The 25546-nt window shown below is 38.6% G+C and overlaps 1 protein-coding gene across 1 annotated transcript in view; it reads right to left on the bottom strand.

Moving 5' to 3' along the window:
- LOC136881078 (apoptosis-resistant E3 ubiquitin protein ligase 1) overlaps positions 1 to 25546 on the bottom strand; it is a 413531-nt gene that overhangs the window by 29594 nt on the left and 358391 nt on the right. Inside the window, exons 8-12 of the mRNA XM_067153696.2 lie at positions 20170 to 20381; positions 17707 to 17848; positions 3980 to 4101; positions 3787 to 3862; positions 1640 to 1929 (exon numbers count right to left, since the gene is read on the bottom strand). Of these exons, the coding sequence (XP_067009797.2) occupies positions 1640 to 1929; positions 3787 to 3862; positions 3980 to 4101; positions 17707 to 17848; positions 20170 to 20381 (842 nt within the window). The remainder of the gene's footprint in view (positions 1 to 1639; positions 1930 to 3786; positions 3863 to 3979; positions 4102 to 17706; positions 17849 to 20169; positions 20382 to 25546) is intronic.

The following is a 25546-nucleotide window of genomic DNA, read 5'->3' as shown; positions in this document are numbered from 1 at the left end:
TCACTTCGCGCCTAGATGTTTTTTTTTTCTTTTTTTTTCCTAGTGGCTTTATGTCACACCGACACAGATAGGTCTTATGGCAACAATGGGATAGGAAAGACCTAGGAGTTGGAAGGAAGCGGCCGTGGCCTTAATTAAGGTACAGCCCCAGCATTTGCCTGGTGTGAAAATGGGAAACCACGGAAAACCATCTTCAGGGCTGCCAATAGTGGGATTCGAACCTATTATCTCCCGGATGCAAGCTCACAGCCGCGCACCTCTACGCGCACGGCCAACTCGCCCGGTGCGCCTAGATGCTCCGCTGTGCTGACTTGCTTGTGCTTCTCGAATCAGCTTTCAATTGCTTTGAAATCGTGAAAGGCCTGATGATGGAGGAAAGATATACTGCAGAGGAAGCTCTTGCCCTCGTATTGAAGAAGATGACGATGATAGTGATTTGTCATCTGATTCTGGTGACAGAACGACTTCAATCACACCTTGTACTTCAGGCACATTTACTACTCCAGTTAGTGCTTCCTCATCTAAAAAGTTGGCCTTCTTCGATGATTCAACTGAAGATGAAGCTAGTGATGATGAACATCAGGTGCCTGAACCACCGAGCAGAAAAATAAATCTGAAAACATAGAACCTGAATCTGTAGAAACATAAGTTCGACGCAGCTAATTTCCGATTGAACAGTTTTTAGCTGTTTTTAACATGAGTATCGTAACTCTTCTGTGCGAGGGGGATGAAAAGTGCTAAAAGTATAGTCATATTTCAAATAAAATACTTTTAAACTCTGCCTGTTAGGAGTCGACTGTGGACTGCAGAGCGGAGCAAGACAAGTATCCCATAAGCAGACTCGGTAAACTACCCGCTGCTTGCGTCTAGAGGGTCATGCTACCATACTCGCTAAGCCGGAGTGAAAGGGTTAAACATCATCATCATCATCATCGTACAGTTTCAGTTTCCCGGGTACTGTTAATGAGCCTCTTTCACTTCTTCCTGTCCATATACAACTTGTCATGGAAAATATCATCCACTGTCCATCCTCTGTTAACTAGATCAACTTTGATCATGTCCATCCATCGGGTTTTAGGTCTTCCTGCAGGTCTTTTTCCCTCCACCTGTCTTTCCAAATTTATTCTGGCTGTTCTTGTAGGCTCTATCCTCATCACATGCCCGTACCACCGTAGTCTGGATATGCCGATTTGGTCTAATATGGATGTCTTTATTCCGGCTTCTTTCCTCACTTCCTCATTTCTTAACTTGTCCATCTTGGTCTTCTGGATGGTGGATCTAAGAAATTTCATCTCTGATCCTTGCAGTTTTGACGAGTCTCTTTTTGTGATGGTGCACGCTTTCAATACCATAGGTCAATATTGGTATGAAATAGCTGTTAAACATCATCAGCTTGGCCGCTTTTGGAATCATGTCATCCCATAAAAGTGTTCTTACTTGTTGGTAGAATTCTGATCCCTTTTTCACTCTGCTTGTAATTTCCTTTCTGACCAAAGTCCAAGTCCATTAAACAATCTTGAAAATCAAATGATCTTGAGAACAACGCACTCCACACGCCACAAAAACAAAGCATGAGACAAGAATCTGAAGTGCAGAGGTAAAATTATAATTTTATTGATGTAGTTATCTATAATCTTACCTTATAATGTACCCTGAGTCCAATGATCTGAGCCAGAAAAGAGCGGGTAAAACGAGCCCGCACGAGCTGACGATATGAACCACCGAGTGCAGACTCGTACAAACATTTGCCTACAACACGCCCTGCAAACTCGTAGTGCTTCAACTTCAGATGTGGGGGACGGCGGGGGTTCGGATGAACCAGAGCTTGCTGGTTATCCGAGAAACTTGCGAACAGTCCATTTCTAGCATCGAACAGTGCAGCACATATAAGTTCAAACCACTCACGACGAACTCCTCCCCAGTCCAGCCCTGTCAAAGAGAGATACAGAAATACAAATACAAATAGAAAGTATTTATGAAGGGGAGAACTTGTTAGGTATTGTTAAGTACCGCACACACTTGTGTGTTTGGTGGGGTTCAAGGGGAACTAGAACAATATCTACCAGCAATATTACAAAACAAACAGGTAACGGAAGGAAGGAAGGAAGGAAGGAACAAGTGTTAAAGCAAGTCAAATACGCTGCCGTCCTAAGCCTAAAGAATTTAAAACTTCTGGTAAGTGGGCAATTTCTTCAATTAAAAACTGCATCACTTTTTAAATCAAAGTTTAATGTTTTAATGTTATATACTGATACTAATTGCACTTCTTTAACTATATACAATATGGCAGTATTTTTTCAGGGGAAGAAAAAAAGAAAATTACCAGTATGCCGTATTTGAAAAATGAGATAAATCTATCTTGGTCAGCATATTTAGTTATAAAGTAGTAAGATATGATTCACCTGTCTGGAATATCTGATATTACGTTCAATGCTAGTTAATATTTGGTACAACTGGAGGTAACAACTGCTTTTCAATGTTACTCACACAGTTGGAATTATTAATAAAACCTGAGTGAGTGAAAACAAAAGATACGTTTCTAATTGGGATTAACAAGAGTCAATTTGTAAAATCAGTCTCTTAGCTCACTATATCACTAGAATATTCACTGTTGTATAAATTCATAAAGCACTACTGAAGAGAGAAAAATGAAAACAAATTTACCTTTTAATATGGAAAATAAGAATAGTAGCATTTCAAACTTGTGAAATATTAGGATATCTCTTTGTTTTTTCTTCCCTATCAGTCCACTAAGATTTTAAAGAAGAGTCTGCTTCTTGTCACCTTGCGTTCTAGGCCCTGGCAGGACATCTGATTTTGTGATTTTTGATCTCAAAATGTTTACTTCTGAGTGGTCCACTAAGTTGAAATCACTTTTACATTTCATAACGTTAGTTCTTCTGCTGAACTCCACCTCAGTCACACTTAGGTGTGATGCGACTCAGTTAATATGATGATTATAATATTCCCATTCAAACATTTTAAATTTAGATCCATTGCAAGTACCTCACTGTGGGGATGTATATTTCACAGAAAAATTGGAAAAATAAAGTACAGTCAATTAGTTGGACCTACGAAAACATGATAATACTAATTCACTTTTGAGATATGGCATAATTCATAGGAGCTTTTCATCTTTCTAAATGAGATATGGCTACCTTTTTATTCTTTTTATAACTGGCTTTATGTCTCATCAATACGGAGTTGCCAGATGTTATTTGTCTTGGTCAAATGGAACCTCTCGCCCCCACTGGTTCCAGTATTGGGCCACTGTGTCCTCTTAATGCACCATGTGCATAGAAATTGCACAATATCACCTAGCTCTAAGGAAATCCACATTGTGGCCCCTATCAAACTTATCAAACTTTGTCAAGCGCTGATAACTATAAGGGATACTCATTGTTTGATGAATTCTCTGATTCTTCACACATGCCACTATAATTTTAGCAGTACAACTAATTCAATTTGGCAGTCTATCTAGATGTTACAGGAAATTGTAACACTCATCTATACGTGCTCATGTATCAAATTACATTCAGATTGCATCGTTACTTCTGGGTGCTTAACTTTTTTTTCAGTCAGCAATGTTAATCAGTTAAAATTTGGAGTGGCTAATTTTTAAATTTAACCAGATAATTTTAAAAATAACATTTTCTAATCCCACCTACATTATTTGTTAACTTTTGTGGAAAGTTCAATTTAGACAATGATTTGATAACAATCTAACACACAGTTGGAATGCTCTACAGTTGGCCAACAATTTCAATAATCTTGCTTTAGACATACCTTGCTCTCCCTGAAATGTTATCTCAAAGTTGCGACACCAGTCACTCACTGAGAAGCCCTTCGTTGCCTTCATTGACTGGAATAGAAAACAAACTTAAATTACATCGATTTACAATTTCTTTATGTTTATTTATTTATTTATTTTAATTGTTTCAGATATCAAACAGAAACCTGAAAGAGCTGTATTACTCACAGATTCCAATAACTTTTCACGATTGATTTTCATGGGTAGCTTCTCATGGTAGTGTTTCTGATGATACTTGCGGACTTCATGGTAGAAGAAGTCCTGTTTATCTTTGAAGGTTTCAGATCCACCTGGAACACCAAATATTAATATTCATAAATGAGAATTGTTTTTTAAAATATCTTGATATAAAGCAGCGACTTAGAAGAAGTCCCACTAACTACTTTTATGGTTTTCGGAGACGCTGAAGTGCTGGAACTTAGTCCCGCAGGAGTTCTTTTACATTCCAGACGTATTTGAGCACCTTCAAATACCACCGGACTGAGCCACGATCGAACCTGCCAAGTTGGGGTCAGAAGGCCAACGCCTCAACCGTCTGAGCCACTCGGCCCGGTTTAGAAGAAAAAGCAGAACCACCCATTTTTGACGGGTTCTTTTAATTCACAGTTTCATTTATGATCTGTGGACATGCTTGGAAAAAGAATCACAGTTAAAAAGGGGGAAAACAATGCCCTTAGATATGCTTGATATCAAGCTCAGCAAGAGATTTAGGATTACTAAATGATATTAACACAATCTTAAAACTACAGAACAAGTTGAAAATTGACAAATGCAGTGGAATGCAGTTGAACTAAATCATGTCAAACAGGAATATAAACAACTGGTGATCCATAGATTTTATTACTTGGATGGAAAATGACATTTATTATTTATTTAGTGTATGGTAATGCAAAGGTATTATACAAGTAATGTACATAATAAAAAAGAGATACTGAGAGATCATAAGATCAGAATATTCACTTGCTCTTGAAAACACTAAAATTTTAAATAGTACAACTCACAGAGTTTCTCATTTGGGTACCAAAATAATTGTTGTCCATTTTGCAAATGAAGGAGAAAGATAGTTATCCTGATATCAGTGTTCGGCTGACAGGCATGTTACCTGGTGCTAAGGTCAAGGCCAATTATGTTTATGTATGATAACAGCATATTCAAATTGGAGCAAAGTGCTACCAACTCTAGGGATTTTTGAGGACAGATGGAAATACCAGGAAAATTTTACTGACATGATCTATGAATTGGAAGGTTTTAGTAAAAATTTCATGAGACGCTAATTTTAATAAATTTGATTGTATTTTTAGGTAATAAACAACAATGACATTTTAAGGAAACTGTAAATATAATAATGTAGTTTTAGCATTCTTGTATGACATTTAGGATATATTTTAATTATAACACATAGTAGATTTCTATTAAGAGATGTTTAGAACTTTTGTGTTTGATGTGTAATATTGAGTTAAAAGGTCCAAGAGATAATTGGTAGGAGAGGAAAAACTGCTGAGGAAGAAGACAGTAAGTCCTCGGAACATGTTCGGTGTATGAGGTGATAGAAAATAATTGATTAAACAACTCTAAGAATTAACAAGGCTGACTTTTAGTTACTAAGGTATATTAGCACAAAAGTTGAAGTCTCGAAATGACATCCTTCATAAACTGTGTGGAACTACCTGAGGATCTTCTCCAGTTCATTGGCTTCCACTGCTAACTGGTATAATGCCACCTGATTTACGCTGATCTAGTGCCCTTATGAAGGAATTCCACAAGATCTCAAGAAATCCTAGTCTACCCGTGAATAGTGACCTGCGACTTCTGAATCTTAATAGACTAAAATCACGCCATCCAACTCTGCGTGATGGTGCTAACATGGATGCTAAGGATTTTAAATCTCTTGATGAGTGGAAAAGTAGATGGGAAGCAGCAATGGATGAGCGCTTTCATACCTTCTTCTCAGGTCCCAGACTTCCAAGTGGATCCCACCTACCACGCAAGACCTGGACTGCCCTGAATAGAATCAGAACAGGACATGGTCGGTGCAGAACCGCTCTCCATAAGTGGAAAAAGCTACCTAATCCACACTGTGACTGCGGAGCTCCAAACCAGACTATTCGTCATATCATCAGGGAATGTAAGATTCGAGCCTATTATGGTGATGCTGGTATTTCCAGATGATGTACGTTGGATTGAAAAACTTGATATTCAATTGTGAAGCACAAATTACTTTGTTTCTCAGCTGTAAATATGTATATATATTACTGATTATGTCTGTATAAGCCATACGCTAAATAATTTTTTTTATTGGAGTAGAGATTTTAGTCAATACAGACCATTATAAAAATCAAAGTACGATGGTTAAAGTAATAAACTCTGTCTGTAACTGCTTGCAATAGTCACAGTTTGGTGAAGTCCACCATTCCCAACTGGTGAGTGTAGCACACATCTGCCTTGATCCGTCCTTATTTGATTGAGAATTCTCCAGTGACACCTGGGAAGGTGGAACTCAGCTGGCTGAATACATGGGTTTCGAACAATTTCATGGTGTGGCAGAGAAGAATATTCTTTCCAGTAATGTTTCCAGGCATTTGAGATGTTGAAAGAGCTCCAGAGAAAGTTGTCCACTGTGTGTCATAATGGTTGCTGAGATTTCAGTCTCTTAATGTATCTGCATGGATTGGTGAGCACTGATTGCTATAATTTTCTTCCATGTCTTCAGTAGCAATTCTGATTTCCTTAGTGATAGTTGCGGTATATTGCTTAATATAGGAAGCCAGTGTGTGTTAGTACAACAAATACAATCAGTAATGAGTTAGTCGGATACCTATTACTTTGGTATGAGCGGTAGCAGTGGATCGAAGGATGGAAGCACTAGTTCCCCAAGAAATGCCTATTAGTTTCTGGAGTACTGTATGTTATTCTGTGTTGGCAGCAACATTTGAAATGTGGGTCTTGTATGTCAGTGATCTGTTTAATGTTATTCCCAGATATTCGGGTGTGTTGCAGTATCTGTCCTCCAAGTGTAATGGTTGGCTTAAAATCTGCATATCTATTGCGGAGGTGAAACACAGATACAACGGTGTTTTTAAGGTTAAGTTGGAGACAGGATCGTTAGAAGTAACTATCCAGTTCCTTCATATCTGAGGTAAGTGTTAATTCTGATTCAGAAAAACACTGCAATATCATCAGTATAAATAAATTTCCTGGCTGGTAAGTCATGTGTGTACAAACTGAAGAGAACAGGAGCTTACACAGACCCTTGTGGAAGCCCATCATCTGGCTTATGTACTTTGCTCTTTGAATCCTCAGTAAAGACCTGGAAATATCTGGTGCTCAGCATGTTACTTATAAGATTAGTGAGCTTCAAACAAGGAATGACACTGATGAATTTGAGAAGACCTCCACACCACACTGTGTCATATGCAGTTTAGAGGTAAAAAGAGCCATGTGTATGAGTTTCTTACCAAAACCATTTTCAATATGGGTTGCTAGCGCAAGAACTTGTTCATCACATCCTCTCTCAGATCTGAAGCCAGCCTGTTTCCGTCAGTCATGCTTGTTGATGGTATCAGAAATCTCTATATATAAAATACGAGTTTTGTTTGTGCATTGCTCAGAATTTTAAAATAATGATATTTCTGTATCAGTCGTGACCACAGTAACAAGGAAATGCACTTTTTAATTTTCCATAATTTCTGTCTGTCCATACATATGTACACACATCACGAAAAAACGGCTGAATAGAATTTAATCAAAATCGGTGTACGAAGTCGGGGAATAAGTCACTACAATCTAGGCCAAAATAATTTTATTCATGCTGAGTGAAATGGTAGTTTAGGGGAAGGCCTAAAATGTTTTTCTCAAATATGTATGTTACTAGCTGATGTACCCGTGCTTCGCTATGGAATTTTACATTGCATACAGAATTCTAGGTTAGTGTACACGTTGCGAGCAAGATTGTATTAAATTGCATAACACTTAACGTTACCCTAGAAACGCAACCAAACGTCTTTTCTCATATGAAGACTGGGTTAGGGAATTTTCATTGTAATGGTAGGTCCGCTTGCCTACCATCAGTCACAATCAGGTTGCAGAGTTTTCATTATAATGGCCTGCCTTTGTACATCCTCATCCACTATCTTAGTGGTTTTCCCAACTGAAATGAACATAGGTCATTACAACAACGTCAGTAGGAATGGCGCGATTAAAAGCAATGCTTTCACATGAAATACTCAATCAAATGAAAAACCACACATTTTCTCGCTTTTAACGAACAGTACTACTCTGCCGATCTAACAGTCGAAAGTTCCAGATCTGGAATGACCAAGCTGCAGACAGCAGTGATCCGTGAACACTCTTTGTCTCTTTTTGGCGGGAAGGGGGGCGGGGTCGAATAGTGGAGGGACCCAGGGCAAAAACTGTGCCCTTTTATTAATCCATTTCCTAAAAGTACCCGATGAGTCGGAAAATCTCAATTCACTACACTGGTGGTGGTAAAATCTGACTTGGAGGCACATTTTTCCCTCCAAGTCAGAGGAGAAACCCCCCACTTCACTGCTAATTTGGCTACTACTAAGTGAGCTTCTGCCTTAAGTGTGCACACTGCTGATTCAAAACAGCATGTCAGAGTAGGGATCGAATAGCTGGAACACTATGATGAACCAGTGTGTTACGTACCAGCAGTATCAGAAAATGTATGAACCAGAGGAATGGCATGCTAAAGAAGAAAGTTTTCTAACTCCCCAGCTATTTCCTGCCAATATTCAGTCAGGCAGTTATACTCAGTATGCAGCAGTAATCCCATCTATCGGAGTTGAGTGGCAGCATAAGAGCCACAGAGCATCACAACAAACAATGGTCAATGTGACGTCATTGTTGATCAATGTTATGCGCTTTCGATACTGTAGGCTTTCGCATTTAGTTTTCCTCCAACTCTGAAATACCACTCTTATCATATTTAAAATTGAATAAAACATAAATGATCGGAAATTGTATTCTCTATAACTTTTGTTATGTAGTACTTTTCGACAGGACCAATAACATACATAATTTCTAAGCACCTTCCCCTAAACTACCATTTCACTCAGCGAGAATAAAATGATTTATAGCCTATATTGTAGTGGCTCATCCCCCAACTGTACATACTACTTTTCAATAAATTCTCTTCAGCTGTTTTCTCATGATGCGTGTACATACATACATTACATTACATTACATTACATTACATTACATTACATTACATTACATTACATTACATACATACATACAGAAATTATGGAAAAGTAATAAATGGATTTCCTTGTTACTGTGGATGTGACCAATACAGAAATACCTTTCTTTTCAAATTCTTAGCAATGTATAGTACAGACAAAACTCTTATTTTATATATATATATAGATTACTAGCCGATGTACCCGTGCTTCGCTACGGAATTCTAAATTTTATACAGAATTCTGGGTTAGGTAGTGTAAACGTTGTGAGCAAGATTGTATTAAGTTGCATAGCTCTTAACGTTGCCCTAGAAACACGACGGGGAAGTCACCAACGTCTTTTCTCATATGAAGACTGGGTTAGGGAATTTTCATTGTAATGGTAGGCCAGCTTGCCTACCGTCAGTCACAATCAGGTTGGGGAGTTTTCATTATAATGGCAGACACTCACTCTCCGCCTGCCTTTATAGATTCTCAGAAAGACTCTCTTAGTGGTTTTCCCAACTGAAAGGAACATGGGTCATTACAATGACGTCAGTAGGAATGGCGCAATTCAAAGCAATGCTTTCATATGAAATACTCGACCAAATGAAAAACCACACATTTTCTCACTTTTAACGAACAGTATGCTGCCGAACAGTCCAAAGCTACAGAGCTGGAATGACCAAAACGCAGACATCCGTGATCCGTGAACAATCTTCGTCTTTTTTTCGGCGGGGGGATTCGAATAGTCGATAGTCCCAGGGCAAAAACTATGCCCGTTTACTTATCTGTTTCCTGGGAGTACCCGATGAGTCGGAAAATCTCAATTCACTACACTGGCGGGGGAAATAACTATCTGACGTGGAGGCAATTTTTCATCCAAGCCAGAGAAGAAATCACATCTTCGCTGCTAATTTGGAATAAAATTAATGTAGATTTAATAAAAGTGAAGAGGAAGAAGCTTTAGTGAATTGTGGTACTATAATTTGGAATAGGCCTAAATTGTAATTCTAGACCAGTTCATACTGCTACTCCTACTACTACTACTACTAACTGAGGCTCTGAAGTGCGCACACTGCTAATTCAAAACAGCGCGTCAGAGTAGGTATCGAATAGCTGGCATACTATGATGAACCAGTGTGTCACGTACCAGCAGTATCAGAAAATGTATGAACCAGAGGAATAGCATGCTAAAGAAGAAAGTTATCTAACTCCTCAGCTATTTCCCGCCAATTTTCAGTTAGGCTGTTATACTCGGTACGCAGCAGTAATCCCATCTATCGGAGTTGAATGTCAGCATAAGAGGCAAAGAACATTACAACAAACAACGGCCAGTGTAATGTTATTGTTGATCAATGTTACGCGCTTTCGATATTGTAGGCCTTCACATTATTAATTGTCTTCCGGTTCTGAAATACCACTCTTATCATAGTTGGTACGGTAAAACTGAATAAAACATAAATGATCGGAAATTGTATTCTCTATAACTTTTGTTATGTAGTACTTTTCCATAGAACGAAGAACATAGGTATTAAAAAATAAAATTTTAGGTGCCTTCCCCTAAACTACCATTTCACCCAGAGTGAATAACATTGTTTATAGCTTAAACTGTACTTTCTTATTCCCCGACTCTATATACCGATTTTCATTAAATTCTGTTTACCCATTTTGTCGGGGCTCGGCGTTGATATGGACTTAGCAACAAAAATCCAAATTCATGAATATCTATGTTATCATAGCCGGTACGGTAAAAATGCATAAGATGTAAATGATCAGAAATTTAATTCTATATAACTTTAGTTATGTTGTATTTATCGATATGACCACTAATAATATAAATATTTGAGAATTGAATTTTAGGCATTCCCCTAAACTACCATTTCACTCAGCATGAATAAAATGATTTATATCCTAGGTTGTAGCGGCTCACCCCCCGACTTTACATACCGATTTTTATTAAATTATCTTAAGCCGTTTCCTCGTGATGCATGTACAGACAGACAGACAGACAGACAGACAGACAGACAGACAGACAGACAGACAGACAGACAGACAGACAGACAGACAGACAGACAGACAGACAGACAGACAGACAGACAGACAGACATTACGGAAAAGTAAAAACTGCATTTTCTTGTTACTGTGGACATGATCGATACAGAAATACCATACTTTTCAAATTCTGAGCATTGTACAGACAAAACTCTTATTTTATATATACAGATTGGTCCTATCCATAAATACTACATAACTAAAGTTATATAGTATTCAATTTCCGATCATTTATGTCTTATACATTTTTACCATAACGGCTATGATAAAAGAGATATTCAAATTTTGATTTTTGTTGTTAAGTCCATATCAGCGCTGAGCCACGAGAAAAAGGGTAAAGAGAATTTAATGAAAATCAGTATTAAAAGTCAGGAATAAGGAACTACAGTCTACACTACAAATAATTTTATTCACTCTGGTTAAAATAGTAGTTTAGGGGAAAGAGCTTAAAATTTAATTTTTAATTACCTATGCTACAGGTCATATTGAAAAATACTACATAACAAAAGTTATAGAGAATACAATTTACGATCATTTATGTCTTATTCAGTCTTACCATACCGACTATAATAAAATTGGTGGTGATAGCGATTAAACTGTGAAGGTGATTATAAGAATGAGAAAAAAAAAATCAAGAAGGAACGATCGCTTGAATAATAACACAAGAGGGAGTGATGAAAGAAAGGAGGACTCACTTTACATTAGATGCTCTAATATCACAGAGTCTAAAGAAAACTAAATGTGAAAGCTTGCAGTACAGAAAGCTCATAAAATTGATCAACAATAACATTACATTGACCATTGTTTGTTGTGATGTGCTTTGTCGTCTTCTCTTGCCACTCATCTCCGATAGATGGGATTACTGCTGCGTACCGAGTATAATAGCTTGCCTGAATATTGTCCGGAAGTAGCTGGGGAGTTAGATCTCTCTCTCCTTTAGCATACCATTCCTCTGGTTCATAAATTTTCTGATACTACTGATACGTAACACACTGGTTCATCATAGTATTCCAGCTATTCAATCCCTACTCTGAGGTAATGACTTCAGTTGGGAAAACCATAAAGACAGTCTTTCTGAGAATTCCGTTGTGAAGCACGGGTACTCAGCTAGTTCTATTATAAATTAGTCTTTCTAGTAGCTTCAGTATGACACTTACTCAGCTAGTTCTATTATAAATTAGTCTTTCTAGTAGCTTCAGTATGACACTTAGGAGGACTACAGCATGATAATTTACCACTTTTGATGGATCTTTGTTTGGCTCGGCAGTTGCTATTATTTTGGATTTCTTAAAAAGTGGCGAGAGACTGCCTTTCCAAAATGTTCAAGAAAAAGGTTGTAAGCCATCTGATCGTAGCTGGTTCACAATGCAGTAAAAACGTGGCGTACATTCCACTGATACTGCAGCTTTCCCTGGTTTTATGCACTTGAGAGCTTTTGTAGTCTCTTATATTTGGAAAGGAACTGAACATTTTGAGGATTTAGGTGCTAAATGCTTCCTTATATGCACATGAGTTTTGATGTGGCTTTAAGGCCTTTTTCTTTTGTACCTTCTGAGACAGAGATCATACTTCAAGACTTTCAAAGGAAGTCAAATTTAATTAGCCAGTCAAACTCTTCTCATAAGAATTTACTGTAATATTATCCAAACATATTTTACCCACATACTCAAAATTTTTATTTCTGCTTTTAGGTCTTATTTTTACTTTATAACTTGAGGTAAGAAAAAACCCCCTGCATTTTCACTGTATTCTTATTTCAACAGGTTAACCTAAAATAATATAAATGTAGTTAAAACTAAATTCTTCAACATCCCCCCCTCCTAAATGCAAACAGAAATTAATCTCCCATCTTATACATAATGTTATGGTATTTGCTTTACTTCCCACTAACTACTTGAACGTCTTTTGGAGACGCTGTGGTGCCAGAAGTCTGTAACGCAGGAGTTCTTTTACATGCCAGTAAATCTACTGACATGCGGTTGATGTATCTGAGCACCTTCAAATACCACCGGACTAAGCCAGGATTGAAGTTGCCAAGTTGGGGTCAGAAGGCCAGTACCTCAACGGTCTGAGCCACTCAGCCTGGCAATCTCCCATTTTGCTTCACTCATGGACAAGATGCAACTTTATTTGTATTGCTTATTGCTTACAATAGCAGACGAGGTGTTATCGTATGGAAAATAAAGATGACTTCTGTACCTTTTACATAAAGTGATAGTATTCACTAGTTATGCAGTAATCTCTAGATTACCTACTTACATAACAACTGTTTTTCTTCATTTTTTATATATCACTGGATAAAAAATAATATTAAAATATATTGGAATTACAGTAGAAGCAATAATGGTTCATCAAAGTCAAGGTATTGGTCAATACTAGCATGTGTTAAAAGTTCAATATATGTGGGTAACTTCAGTACATCCTGCTGAGCGAGCTGGCTGTGTTTCAGACTGTGTAGGCATTACCTAGTTTTCAGCAGATGGTGGGTTCGAATCCAACAACTGGTAGCCCTAGAGATGATTTTCTTTGATTTCTGATTTCCATATCAGGCAAATTCTGAGGCTGTTACCTTAATAGAAGCCACGGTCACTTCCTTCCCAGTCTTAAGCCATACTTATCCCATTGCAGTAAAAAATATCTGTGAGTTAGTGCGACATCTAATCACTAGCAGGAAAAAAAAAAAAAAAAAAACCCACCGAAAACACTGCATGCTGAGGAACCTTGTGTACCAATTACAAAAGGAGATAGTAACCTTTATATTACCTAGTAACATAATAACTACAGTAGAAGTCCGCTATAGCGAGTACGGCATATAACGAGAACCCGTTGTAACGACAATTTTTGTCTGTCCCTTCAAAAATCCTATATTAAACTGTGTATTATCCTTCGGTTACAGTGAGAGCCCTATCACTGATTGTTTCCTCACTATGTCCACTAGCAAATTCTCTCGTCAACATTCAAAGGCAATTTCGGAGTCGATTAGTAATACCTGTCAACTGCTGTTCTGATAACAGTTGTTAACTCATTAAAAATAAAGGCTGAGTAAACGATCGCTTAATTTTATTGCTAAAGACTGCAATTAAGTAAGGATGGAATACTCCTCAAGATAATGGCAGCGTGCATCATTGATTTCAGAGGTCAGTTTATATTTTCTCGCATCTGTTAAATTTCAGAAGGGCTATTATCATATAAATTTATAGCGAGAAGAGCATTTCTCTACTGGCGCTAGAAATATGTATTCACGATAAATATAGTACGATTAAGTTAGGTTATGCTTTGAATAAGAAAACTGAAATTTTTGCCACAAAATGCGATTGATCATCTTCGGTACGGTAATTTTTTCTTGGTATGTGCATTTGGGAGCTCTCTCATCGACATTCAAAGACGATGTTGGAGTCAATTAATAATACCCGTCGACTACTGTTCTCTAAAGAAAATTCGAAATGAAAGAGGATAACACGTTTTCTGATAAATGCGTAAATAACGTGGCCGATGGTAGTCGTTAACTTGTTAAAAATAAAGGCTGAAGTGAACAATCTCTTAATTTTAATGTTATATACTGAAATTAAGTAAGAATGTGATACACCTCAAGATAGGACAGAGTACATCACCAATTTCAGAGAATAGTTTATATTTTCTCGTGTCTAGTTAAATTTCGAAAAGGCTATTTCCATGTAAATTTTAGCGAGGAAGTTATCATTTTTGTACATGCGTTTGAAATATGTTTTCGCGATACATATATAGTTAGGTTAGATGATGCCGTTTGAAGAAGAAAACAGATCTGTTTGCCAAAGAAGCCTCTGGAGTGATACCGTATTTCTCCGAATCCAAGACGACAATCTTTTTCTCAGAATCTCATGTGAAAAATCAAGTAAATCAAGTAAAGGACCGTCTCTTTATTATACATTGAAAGTTAGAAACTTCATTTTACCGGGCGAGTTGGTCGTGCGTGTAGAGGCGCGCAGCTGTGAGCTTGCATCCGGGAGATAGTAGGTTCGAACCCCACTATCGGCAGCCCTGAAAATGGTTTTCCGTGGTTACCCATTTTCACACCAGGCAAATGCTGGGGCTGTACCTTAATTAAGGCCACGGCCGATTCCTTCCCACTCCTAGCCCTTTCCTGTCCCATCGTCGCCATAAGACCTATCTGTGTCGGTGCGACGTAAAGCCCCTAGCAAAAAAAAAAACCAACTTCATTTTGTTCCGTACTGAACAGGGATTACAGTAAAATGAAAATGTTAAGGTCCACCTTTTCAATACAATGAAGGTTTATTGATGTGAGTATATATCATATAACGTTTAAAGTCCGACTCATTGGCTGAATGGTCAGCGTACTTGCCTTCGGTTCAGAGGGTCCCGGGTTCAATTCCCGGCCGGGTCAGGGATTTTAACCTTCATTGGTTAATTCCAATGGCCCAGGGGCTGAGTGTTTGCTGTCCCCAACATCCCTGCAACTCACACACCACACACAACACTATCCTCCACCACAATAACACGCAGTTACCTACATATGGCAGATGCCGCCCACCCTCATCGGAGGGTCTGCCTTACAAGGGCTGCACTCGGCTAGAAATAGCCGCACGAAATTATTATTATTATAACGTTTAAAGAAGATTGGTACTAGTTTCGACGCTCATTGCGCGTTATCATCAGCCAACGAATCAACTGAGCAAAATACAACTTATCAAATAGCATATATAACACATGATAGCACCTACAAGACAAATGTTAAACTATGACTAGTTAAAATATATAACACATGACAGCAAATACAAGAACTAATGTTAAATGTTAAATTGTAACATGTTAAAACAATGAAAGCAAAACAGAGAAGGTAACACAATTGTTAAGGTGTGATACATGAGAAAATAGTCCAGCTTGAGGTTTGTAAAACATAAGGTGTATCTATATACAACACTTGAATGCACCTACTAAGGCAAATTTTATATGTAACGTTAAAGTGATGAGAGTATGGTGTGTACAACCATCTAAAACACATGACAGCACCTATAAAGTCACTGTCAGATCATAACCAGTGAGGTGCATCTGACCGTAAAATATAAAAATTTTGAGAAGGTATCCCATTTTCATTTTACTCTTGATTATATATCGCTAGCTGTGGTGACTGGTTGTACAGTGCCTATGTGTAATGTCACCGGATCTCGGGGAATATTGAAGAGTGAATGACATTCTATTTATTTTTTTTTCTAGTTGCTTTATGTCGCACCGACACAGATAGGTCTTATGGCGACGATGGGACAGGGAAGGGCTAGGAGTGGGAAGGAAGCGGCCGTGGCCTTAATTAAGGTACAGCCCCACATTTGCCTGGTGTGAAAATGGGAAACCACGGAAAACCATTTTCAGGGCTGCCGACAGTGGGGTTCGAACCTACTATCTCCGAATACTGGATACTGGCCGTACTTAAGCGACTGCAGCTATCGAGCTCGGTGACATTCTATTAGCCTCTACACAATCGTTTCTCAAATCTGCAGAATGGCATCAAAAAGTGCGAACCTTCGAATTCAGTAGCAGAGTTATAACGCGTCTACTGTACCTGACGCTTAGTAAAATTAAGTTTTATAGATAGCAGGAATAGTCGTTTTACATCGCACCAATACAGATAGGTTTTATGGCGACAACGGGATAGGAAAGGTTTAGGAATGGGAAGGAAGCGTCCGTTGCCTTAATTAAGGTACAGCCCCAGCATTTGCCTGCTGTGATAATGGGAAACCACAGAAAACCATCTTCAGGGCTGCCGACAGTGGGGTTCAAACCCACTATCTCCCGGATGCAAGCTCACAGCAAAAGAATACGCCATAACTAAAGCTAATGTTCGGCATCTAAAAATAGTCTAAAATGCAAACTCTATAAGAAAGGAGGCATTCATACCAAACACTTTTAAAGACTGATTTAAATTTTGTGAAGGAAAAAGTGGAGGTCGTCTTGAATTCGGAGAAATACGGTACTACAATTTTTTCAGAATAAAATTAAACATTCACTTTCACGTAGTATGAGATTTCAAAAAACAAACAAGTAAGCCATAGTGTGGATATTATCCTCGAAAATGCACGTTTTGAACAAACTGATTGCCGTTACATACTGATCTTAATGCGTATGGGGGTGTTCCCAACTTTTACAAAAAATCGGATATAACGACAATCCGTTATAGCGAGTAAATTTTACGCTGTTACGAATTCTCACCATAACGGACTTCTATTGTATTTTAGTGTCACACTAACATATAGAAGGTGTTTGCCAACTCTGTGATGAGCTAAGGCTACGCCTGGGAAGGTAGTAACTATGGACTTAATTAACCCTAGAAGTGGCAATGTAAATTATTGTGCGGGCAGCCATATTTGGCAACTATTACCTGTTTAAATAAAATACAAAACATTCGCAATATATAAAATAAATCTACGAAGTTTTATATACCTATGTAAAGCTACAGTCTGTTCAAAAAACGTAATTCTTAAATTCAAAATAATAATAATAAAACTTTAAAAATGGCAAAGCCCAGAAAACTATCTTCAGGGCTAGGAATGGTGTCATTCAACCAACCACCTCCTGAAGGCAAGCTCTCAGCTACAAGTCCCAAACCACGGAGCCAACTCGCTCAGTCATTGCAAAGTGTTGATGCCCCTATATCACACTCATACTGACCGATGTTCTTCAAGAGGAAGTGAGTGAACGTTGCTGCGATTACATTCCTATCCTTTGCGATAAGCTCGACTTTGGGCTGACATCCATCATCCACAACAAATGAAGGCTGGCTGTGCTGGTTGTTGTTGCTCTGGAAGTGGAACTGAAACAGACAGTACATCTTGCTAATTATCTGGATTCTTTCAGTGAGAAAATGGTTGATTCTAGGAGGGGATGTTCCACTTGATCAATACAATCCAATTAAATTTTATATTGAAACACAGGAGTAGTTTCGGCCCTTTGGTTGGGCCATCCTGAGTTGAAAACATAAATAGTTTTAAATACTAAAATAGCACTCTTCAGTAATTAAAAGATTGTATCACTGTTGTGGTATTTAAAATGTTAACTTAATGGTAAAAAAAAGGGGATTTTAAAACTTGCTGTACACCAAATATTTCTTCACAAACTGTGAACACACTCATGTAATAATAATAATGTTATTTGCTTTACGTCCCACTAACTATTCTTTTACGGTTTTCGGAGATGCTGAGGTGCCGGATTTTTGTCCTGCATGAGTTCTTTTACGTACCAGTAAATCTACCGACATGAGGCTGACATATTTGAGCACTTTCAAATACCACCGAACTGAGCCAGGATCGAACCTGTCAAGTTGGGGTCAGAAGGCCAGCATCTCAACCGTCTGAGCCACTCAGCCCGGCACACTCATGTATGTAAAATATTACTGTACTGTGGAACTGGCTTGACAGATGTTGTTACTATATTATAAAAGTTGGTCACAAGGGGACATTCTTAGTTACTATGATAGGTGTTGGTAAAGTTGGTGAGCTGTTGATTAAGGAATTGTCAATTTTGTGCCTAGTTTGAGTCTGTGGTTGAGAATAAATACGTGGATGTCTGAAAAAAGGAAAAGACTAAAGTTGGAGATCATAAAAGATCAGGATTTGAACTTACTCCCTCTGTTCCCAGCAGCTTCACTGATGGTGCACCGAGTGCTGTCCGTCACTTGGAATGAGCTATTACTTGGAATGTGAGAGAAGGGGAAGGAGGGGAAGATAACATGATAGCAAGCATAACTGGCAGTCATATAAATCATACAAATTTTAGTGGAAAATGGAAGGGTATGTATAGACTCTTTAAGGCAGAAACAGATTCCAAGAAAGACATTCCAGGAATCTTTAATGAACAAGAGGAGTGTGTATATGAAGATCTACAGAAGGCAGAAGTATTCAGTCAGCAGTATGTAAAGATTGTTATTTACGAGGATAATGTCTAGACAGAGGAGATGACTAATACTAACAAAGCATTGAAATTTACATGCGATAATAAAGACATTTACAATAAGATAGGAAAGTTTAAAACTAAAAAACGTAATCGGGAGACAGTGGGTTCGAGCCCTAATATCGGCAGCCCTGAAGATGGTTTTCCGTGGTTTCCCATTTTCACACCAGGCAAATGCTGGGGCTGTACCTTAACTAAGGCCATGGCCACTTCCTTCCAATTCCTAGGCCTTTCCTATCCCATCGTCGCCATAAGACATATCTGTGCCGGTGCGACGTAAAGCAAAAAAAAAAAAAAAAAAAAAGCAGATGGAATTGATAATATTTCTGGGGATATACTAAAGGCAATGGGTTGGGATATAGTACCATATCTGAAGTACTTTTCTGATTACTGTTTGCATGAAGGAGCTGTACATAATCTGCTTTACATCGCTCCGACACAGGGCGACGATGGGATAGGAAAGGGTTTGGAGTGAAGAGGAAGTGACAATGGCCTTAATTAAGGTACAGCCTAAGCATTTTCCTGATGTGAAAATGGAAAACCATATAAAAACATCTTCACAGCTGCCCAGAGTGGGGTTCAAATCCACTATCTCCCAAATGCAAACAGATGGCTAAGTGACCCAAACTGCGCGGCCACTTTTTCGGTTGGAGTTATACTAAAAGAACGCAGAGTTGTTATAGGAGCCCGTGTGTATAAACGGAAGGGTGATAAACAAACCAAACCAAACCCCATGGCACTACAGCCCTTGAAGGGCCTTGGCCTACCAAGCGACCGCTTCTCAGCCCGAAGGCCTGCAGATTACGAGGTGTCGTGTGGTCAGCACGACGAACCCTCTCGGCCGTTATTCTTGGCTTTCTAGACCGGGGCCGCCATCTCACCGTCAGATAGCTCCTCAATTCTAATCACGTAGGCTGAGTGGACCTCGAACCAGCCCTCAGGTCCAGGTAAAAATCCCTGACCTGGCCGGGAATCGAACCCGGGGCCTCCGGGTAAGAGGCAGGCACGCTACCTCTACACCACGGGGCCGGCTCGAAGGGTGATAAACATAAAGCCAAAAATTACAGGCCAGTCAGTTTGACATGTGTTACATGTAAGCTATGAAGTATAAAAACATTTTGATTATGGAGGGAAGGGATGGTAGGTTACATTACTTTAAGCTATTAAGTCCCCATGTATACTTACCTTAGTGGAAGGGCACAGACGGAAGGTAACAAGTCTTTTGGGTATGAACTTGAGCAGGAACTCTTTGACTGTAAGTTGTTTGGGTGAAACATAACAAAACACTTTCTTTGGCTTGGTCAGTCTCTCTCCTTGAATGCTGACCAATCTCGCTTCATAGCAGATGTTGTGATTCTTTGAGGCCACATTCTTATGGACAAGGGTGGCATCACTTCCTGTCAGCAAGATAAAACTCATATTAGATGCTTTAACATGTTCATTTCGAGTATATTTCATCATAGTAACAAAGATAGTTAAGTAAGAGTGGTTCTCCGGAGGAAGGACGACGGAAGAGGGTACGAGCATTCTTAGAAGTAAACTAATTATAGCACGTAAGGAACTAACAAGTAAAAAAAAAAGTCATATACAGAGTGTAAGAAAAACTCTGGGCAAAATTTCAAGAACAAATTCCTCATCCAGAGAGAAAAAATGCCCAGAAATTTATAAATATTGCATTACCTGTTTTTATTTATTTATTTATTTTAATTTTTTAGCCAACATGAGACTACTTTAGTCAGGTTTATGGATGTTTTTCTTCTTTTTGTCAGCCCAATACTGTTTCATCCTTTCTGAATGTAATTTTCTTTCTGCTTCCGGAATCTCTATTCTTTTTTTTTTTTTTTTCTATAGTCTAGTGTGTTTATCTTTCAATATCTTGAGTGTCAAAAATCTTATGAAAGTTTGGGCTCCATCCAAAATTAATCAAATTGATAGAACTCACCTTAACCAACACTAAATCAAAAGTCAAGTTCACAGGGGAATTCTCTGAGCCATTCATCATAAAAACAGATTTAAGACAAGGAGATTGCTTGTCACCACTGCTGTTCAACTGTGCCTTGGAATGTATAGTGAGGGAGTGGTACAAGATTGACCCAAAGAACATTCAAATAGGAAGACCCAAAGACAACATAAGTTTAAATTGCCTACGATTTACTGATGACTTTGCTCTCTTGTCCAACAATATTCAGGAAACCACACAACAAGTTATATCACTACAGGAAATAGCACAGAAAATTTACCTTGGAATATCTTTTGAAAAAACAGTAATCATGTTAACTGACCCATCACTCATAAACAAAATTGCCATAGGAAACCAAGAAATCAAAATTGTAGATAAATATAAATATCTGGGAAAAATCATAACATATAACCTCGACGAAAAGCCAACATGGCATAACAGAATAAATAAACTGACCAGAGCACAAGAATACCGACAACAAAAAGGGCCTGTCAGTAGTAACAAAATTAAAACACTACAAAACAGTCACTCAACCAGAAATAACATACGCAAGCGAAACCATCTTCAAAACAACTAACACTGCACAAACAGACAAAATACTGTACTCAAGGTGGAGAGAAGAATCATTCGAACGTGCATCAACAAATCATACCAAAAAGATGGACACTGGAGAGTAGCTTCTAATGAAACAGTCTGCAAGGAAATAGAACCAGTAATGAGCACAAACAGGAAGAAACACATTTCATTTTTTGGACATCTAATCAGGTCACCAGAGAACAGGATCATCAGGAGAATAAAGAGAGATAAGATCCAAGAGAATGAAGATGTACGGGGCTGACAGGAAACTGAAAAATTCTTTGTATAAAGTTGGCTAAAGTGGTCCAATGAAGGCCAGAAAATGTAAATAATAACAATAATCTTGAGTGTATTTGTTTTGTATTTTAAATCTTCTATTGTAATATGTAACTCACTCATGTCTTCTTTAAGTTCTGTGATACATCTAATATTATTTTTATTCTTCCATAATTTCCTATTATCTTTGTACTGATTCTATTTTCTGGTGACCGTATTAGATGCCCTAAGAATGATATTTGTTTCTTTTTCATTGTGCTAGTCACAGGTTCTATTTCTTTATAAACTGTTTCATTGGAAGCTAGTCTCCAGACTCCATTTACTGGATAATTTTTATTTAAACAGGTTCTCACTATTCTCCTTTCTAACTTGAGTACTCTCTCTATTGCAACTGTGTTTGTTGTTTTCAATAATGTTCCACATGCATATGTAATTTGTGGCTGGGTGACTCTTTTGTAGTTTTTCAATTTGGTTGCTATTGAGAGACACTTTTTATTATATGTATTCTTGGTAACATGCTGTGCTGTAACCAGTAACGGTGATTGGGAACTGAAAGTGCGAAGGCAAAAAAATGTAGACAACAAACAGTTTGTGGGATACAGCGGTCGGGGAAGGGGGTACATCGAAACCAAAAAAGAAAAGCTACAAAAGGGTAAGGTTTTTTTATGCTCTCTGAGAATTTTCTTTTCCAATTTGCTTAACGTCGCACCCACACATATAGGTCTTATGGTGACAATGGGATAGGAAAGGGCTAGGAGTGGGAAGGAAGTGGGCATGGCCTTAATTAAAGTACAGCCCCAGCATTTGCCTGGTGTGAAAAAGGAAAACCATGGAAAGCCATCTTCAGGGCTGCCGACAGTGAGGTTCGAATCCACTATCTCCTGGATGCAAGCTCAGAGCTGCGCGCCCCTAACCGCACGGCCAACTCGCCAGGTGAGTGAGTTTTGACAGAGAGGTAAAGATTGACAGTTTAGCAATGTAAGTACGGTATTAATAGTTTTTTTTTTTTTTTGTTGAGATCTTGATTCAATACTATACAATAAAACTTTCATCAAAGGATCAATATTACGCATTTATTACAATTAAAAAGGAGTATGGTGTGGTTATACAATTCAAATCATTTAGTATTTGACTACACAGCAAGAAACTCACACACTAAAGAGACTGTTAGACTGGAGAATGCGCCCAGCAAGCGGGTGAACCATACCTCAGTGTCCATGACCTTGGCGAAAAAAAATACCCCTACTACCCTTCCTCACAGCACATGCAAAGTCTCCACCATTTGCTGTGGCGCTATACAAACGACAAACGACATTTTGTACGTATTTCTGCAAATAATTGTGTTAATAATTAAAGAAAATAAAGGAAAGAATTAGCTGATAAGACTACAGGGCTTGTACAAATTGCTTTTCTTAATAATTCCTAGTTTCAGCGGGCCAAGCTGAAATAAAAATGTAATATTTTCTCCAGAAAGTGGGGAGAGGGATTTCTGCTACTGGCTGTAACCAGTTTATCTATTCTATTTTGCCATGCTGGTTTCTCGTTCAGGTTGTATGTGATTATTTATTTATTTTATTTAGTGTATGGCTTTTAGAGCTGGGAATGTACGAGGACATGTTCGCCTCTCCTGTGCAGGTGTTTCTATTGACGTGCATGGGCAACCAGCTTGTCTGGGTGTGGGATGATGATGATGATGATGATGATGATGATGATGAGAAAGGGAGAGGGTGAAAGCCGGTGTTGGCACACAGCCTACTCCTGTTGAATAACACAAAGGGATGTTCTCAAGGCTTAACGTCCCATCTGACGGAGGAATCACCATCAACAGTGCCATGTGACCTCGCTCCGTATGAACACTGCGGAGAGGCTGATTAGAAATTGTATACCACTACCTCTCCCACCCTGCCGACCAACCTTCTGTGGTAAAAATTCCTTCCATCAATAAGGCCTCGAACTGGTTAACCATACAGACTTGATGCCTTAATGATCATGCCCACCAGATAGTGCACTCCCACAGCTTCCAGCTGGAATGAAACCTGAGATACTTCTTATATGGGTAACCTTCATTGGTGATGACATAAATACATCTTTAACACACACAAATGGTTCCCATAGTTCCAATCATACGTAGCCCACATTTCAGTCCTTGTGCCACCAGTTACCCATGAGCTCTAGATAGGTCCCTGTGAGGGTACTTGAAGTATTTGACTGCTCTGGAAGATACAACGACTGTAAGTGTTCAAACTGCACCTGCCACCAGGCTGCTAAGTTTTTGTGCCAGGAAGTGTAAACATTTAAACTATGTGAGACTTAAGATTGAAGGTACACAGATTACTATAAATATTCTTCTTGTAATGTCATCTCCTCACAGAAGGTTTGTGACCATCTTGGAGTAGTTCTCTTATTTTGTTTTGTGCTCTGCCCACATCCACATTTACCTTATATTTTGTCTTTTATGCTCAGAGCCAAATTTGTCATTTCTGAAGATTTGATCAAAACTGGCTGCTTTCCCACATGTTAAGACTTCACATGATTTCCTGGTATGACAGAGTACCTTCTTGTTGGTGACGTGGTCTACCCTTGGAATCTTGACCAAAAGATGTCCATTTCTCTCTCTCTCCAATTGTGCCTCTCAGCATCGTGACCTTGCAGACATTGTCTCTAGTGGACAAGGGCCCTGATTCTAATTTACCAAATCCCTCTTGCACACATTTTTGAAAGGTAATTGAAGGTGTGCCTTTGTTTACAAAATCAATCTACTGGCCACTCTTCTTCGTGGCCTTTTACCTATAACAGTTCCCAGAACTACTACTAACATCCAGTGAAGCAGTCAAAGGATAGGAATGTTCACTGATAGTGTTACACAGAGGGATACCTATACATATCCAATTCATTCCTTACTGACACACTTATTTTCCTCTTTGTCCACGACATACTTAGTATTCTTAACCACCAAGCAAGTTGGTCATGTGGTTAGGGGCACACAGCTTGCATTCGGGAGATAGTGGATTCGAACTCCATTTCAACAGCTCTGAAGATGGTTTTTTGTGGTTTCCCATTTTCACACAGGGCAAATGCTGGGGCTGTACCTTAATTAACGCCATGGCTACTTCCTTCCCACTCCCAGTACTTCCCTATACCATCATTGTTATAAAACCTATCTGTGTCAGTGTGACATAAAGTCAATTGTAAACAAAAGAAATGGATAGGAAGCATTTTGAAGGCATCAGGTTGACAGGGCTCTTAAACTACAATGACAACTACTACCGACTAAATTTATAAAACTACTATTAACAGTTATTAACAAGTGCATTTGCATTCCAGTTTTCCATTTAATACGGATGAACACACAGCCCTCAGGTGTAGGGTGTGGCCTCTCACAATGCAGAGTAGTTCCTAGAGCACTTCACTAATATCTCAATGCACTTTGCGTAATCAAAACCGTCTTATTCCTGGAAGAAGCGCTGACCATCTCGTAACTCACTCAGGTTCACTGTGATTGTAAGACTCATGTGGACTTTGCTCTTTATGTAAGCCTGAGGAAGATTCTCATAGTTTCCACTTCCATATCATTCCGGGTGCCTTCTCCATAAGATAGCTTCCAGCTTTTTCTAAGGAGCTTCTTTATTACCAATCTGAACAATTAATTCACTGCGGCTACTGTTTTGCTCATTGTTGCCTCGCGCTGGGCTGAGTGGCTCAAATGGTTGAGGCACTGGCCTTCTGACTCTAACTTGGCAGGTTCGATCC

This window comes from Anabrus simplex, chromosome 9, assembly GCF_040414725.1.
Source record: "Anabrus simplex isolate iqAnaSimp1 chromosome 9, ASM4041472v1, whole genome shotgun sequence".
Taxonomy (NCBI): domain Eukaryota; kingdom Metazoa; phylum Arthropoda; class Insecta; order Orthoptera; family Tettigoniidae; genus Anabrus; species Anabrus simplex.
The sequence above is the reverse complement of the archived record's forward strand: the minus strand, read 5'-3'. Positions and strand labels throughout refer to the sequence as shown.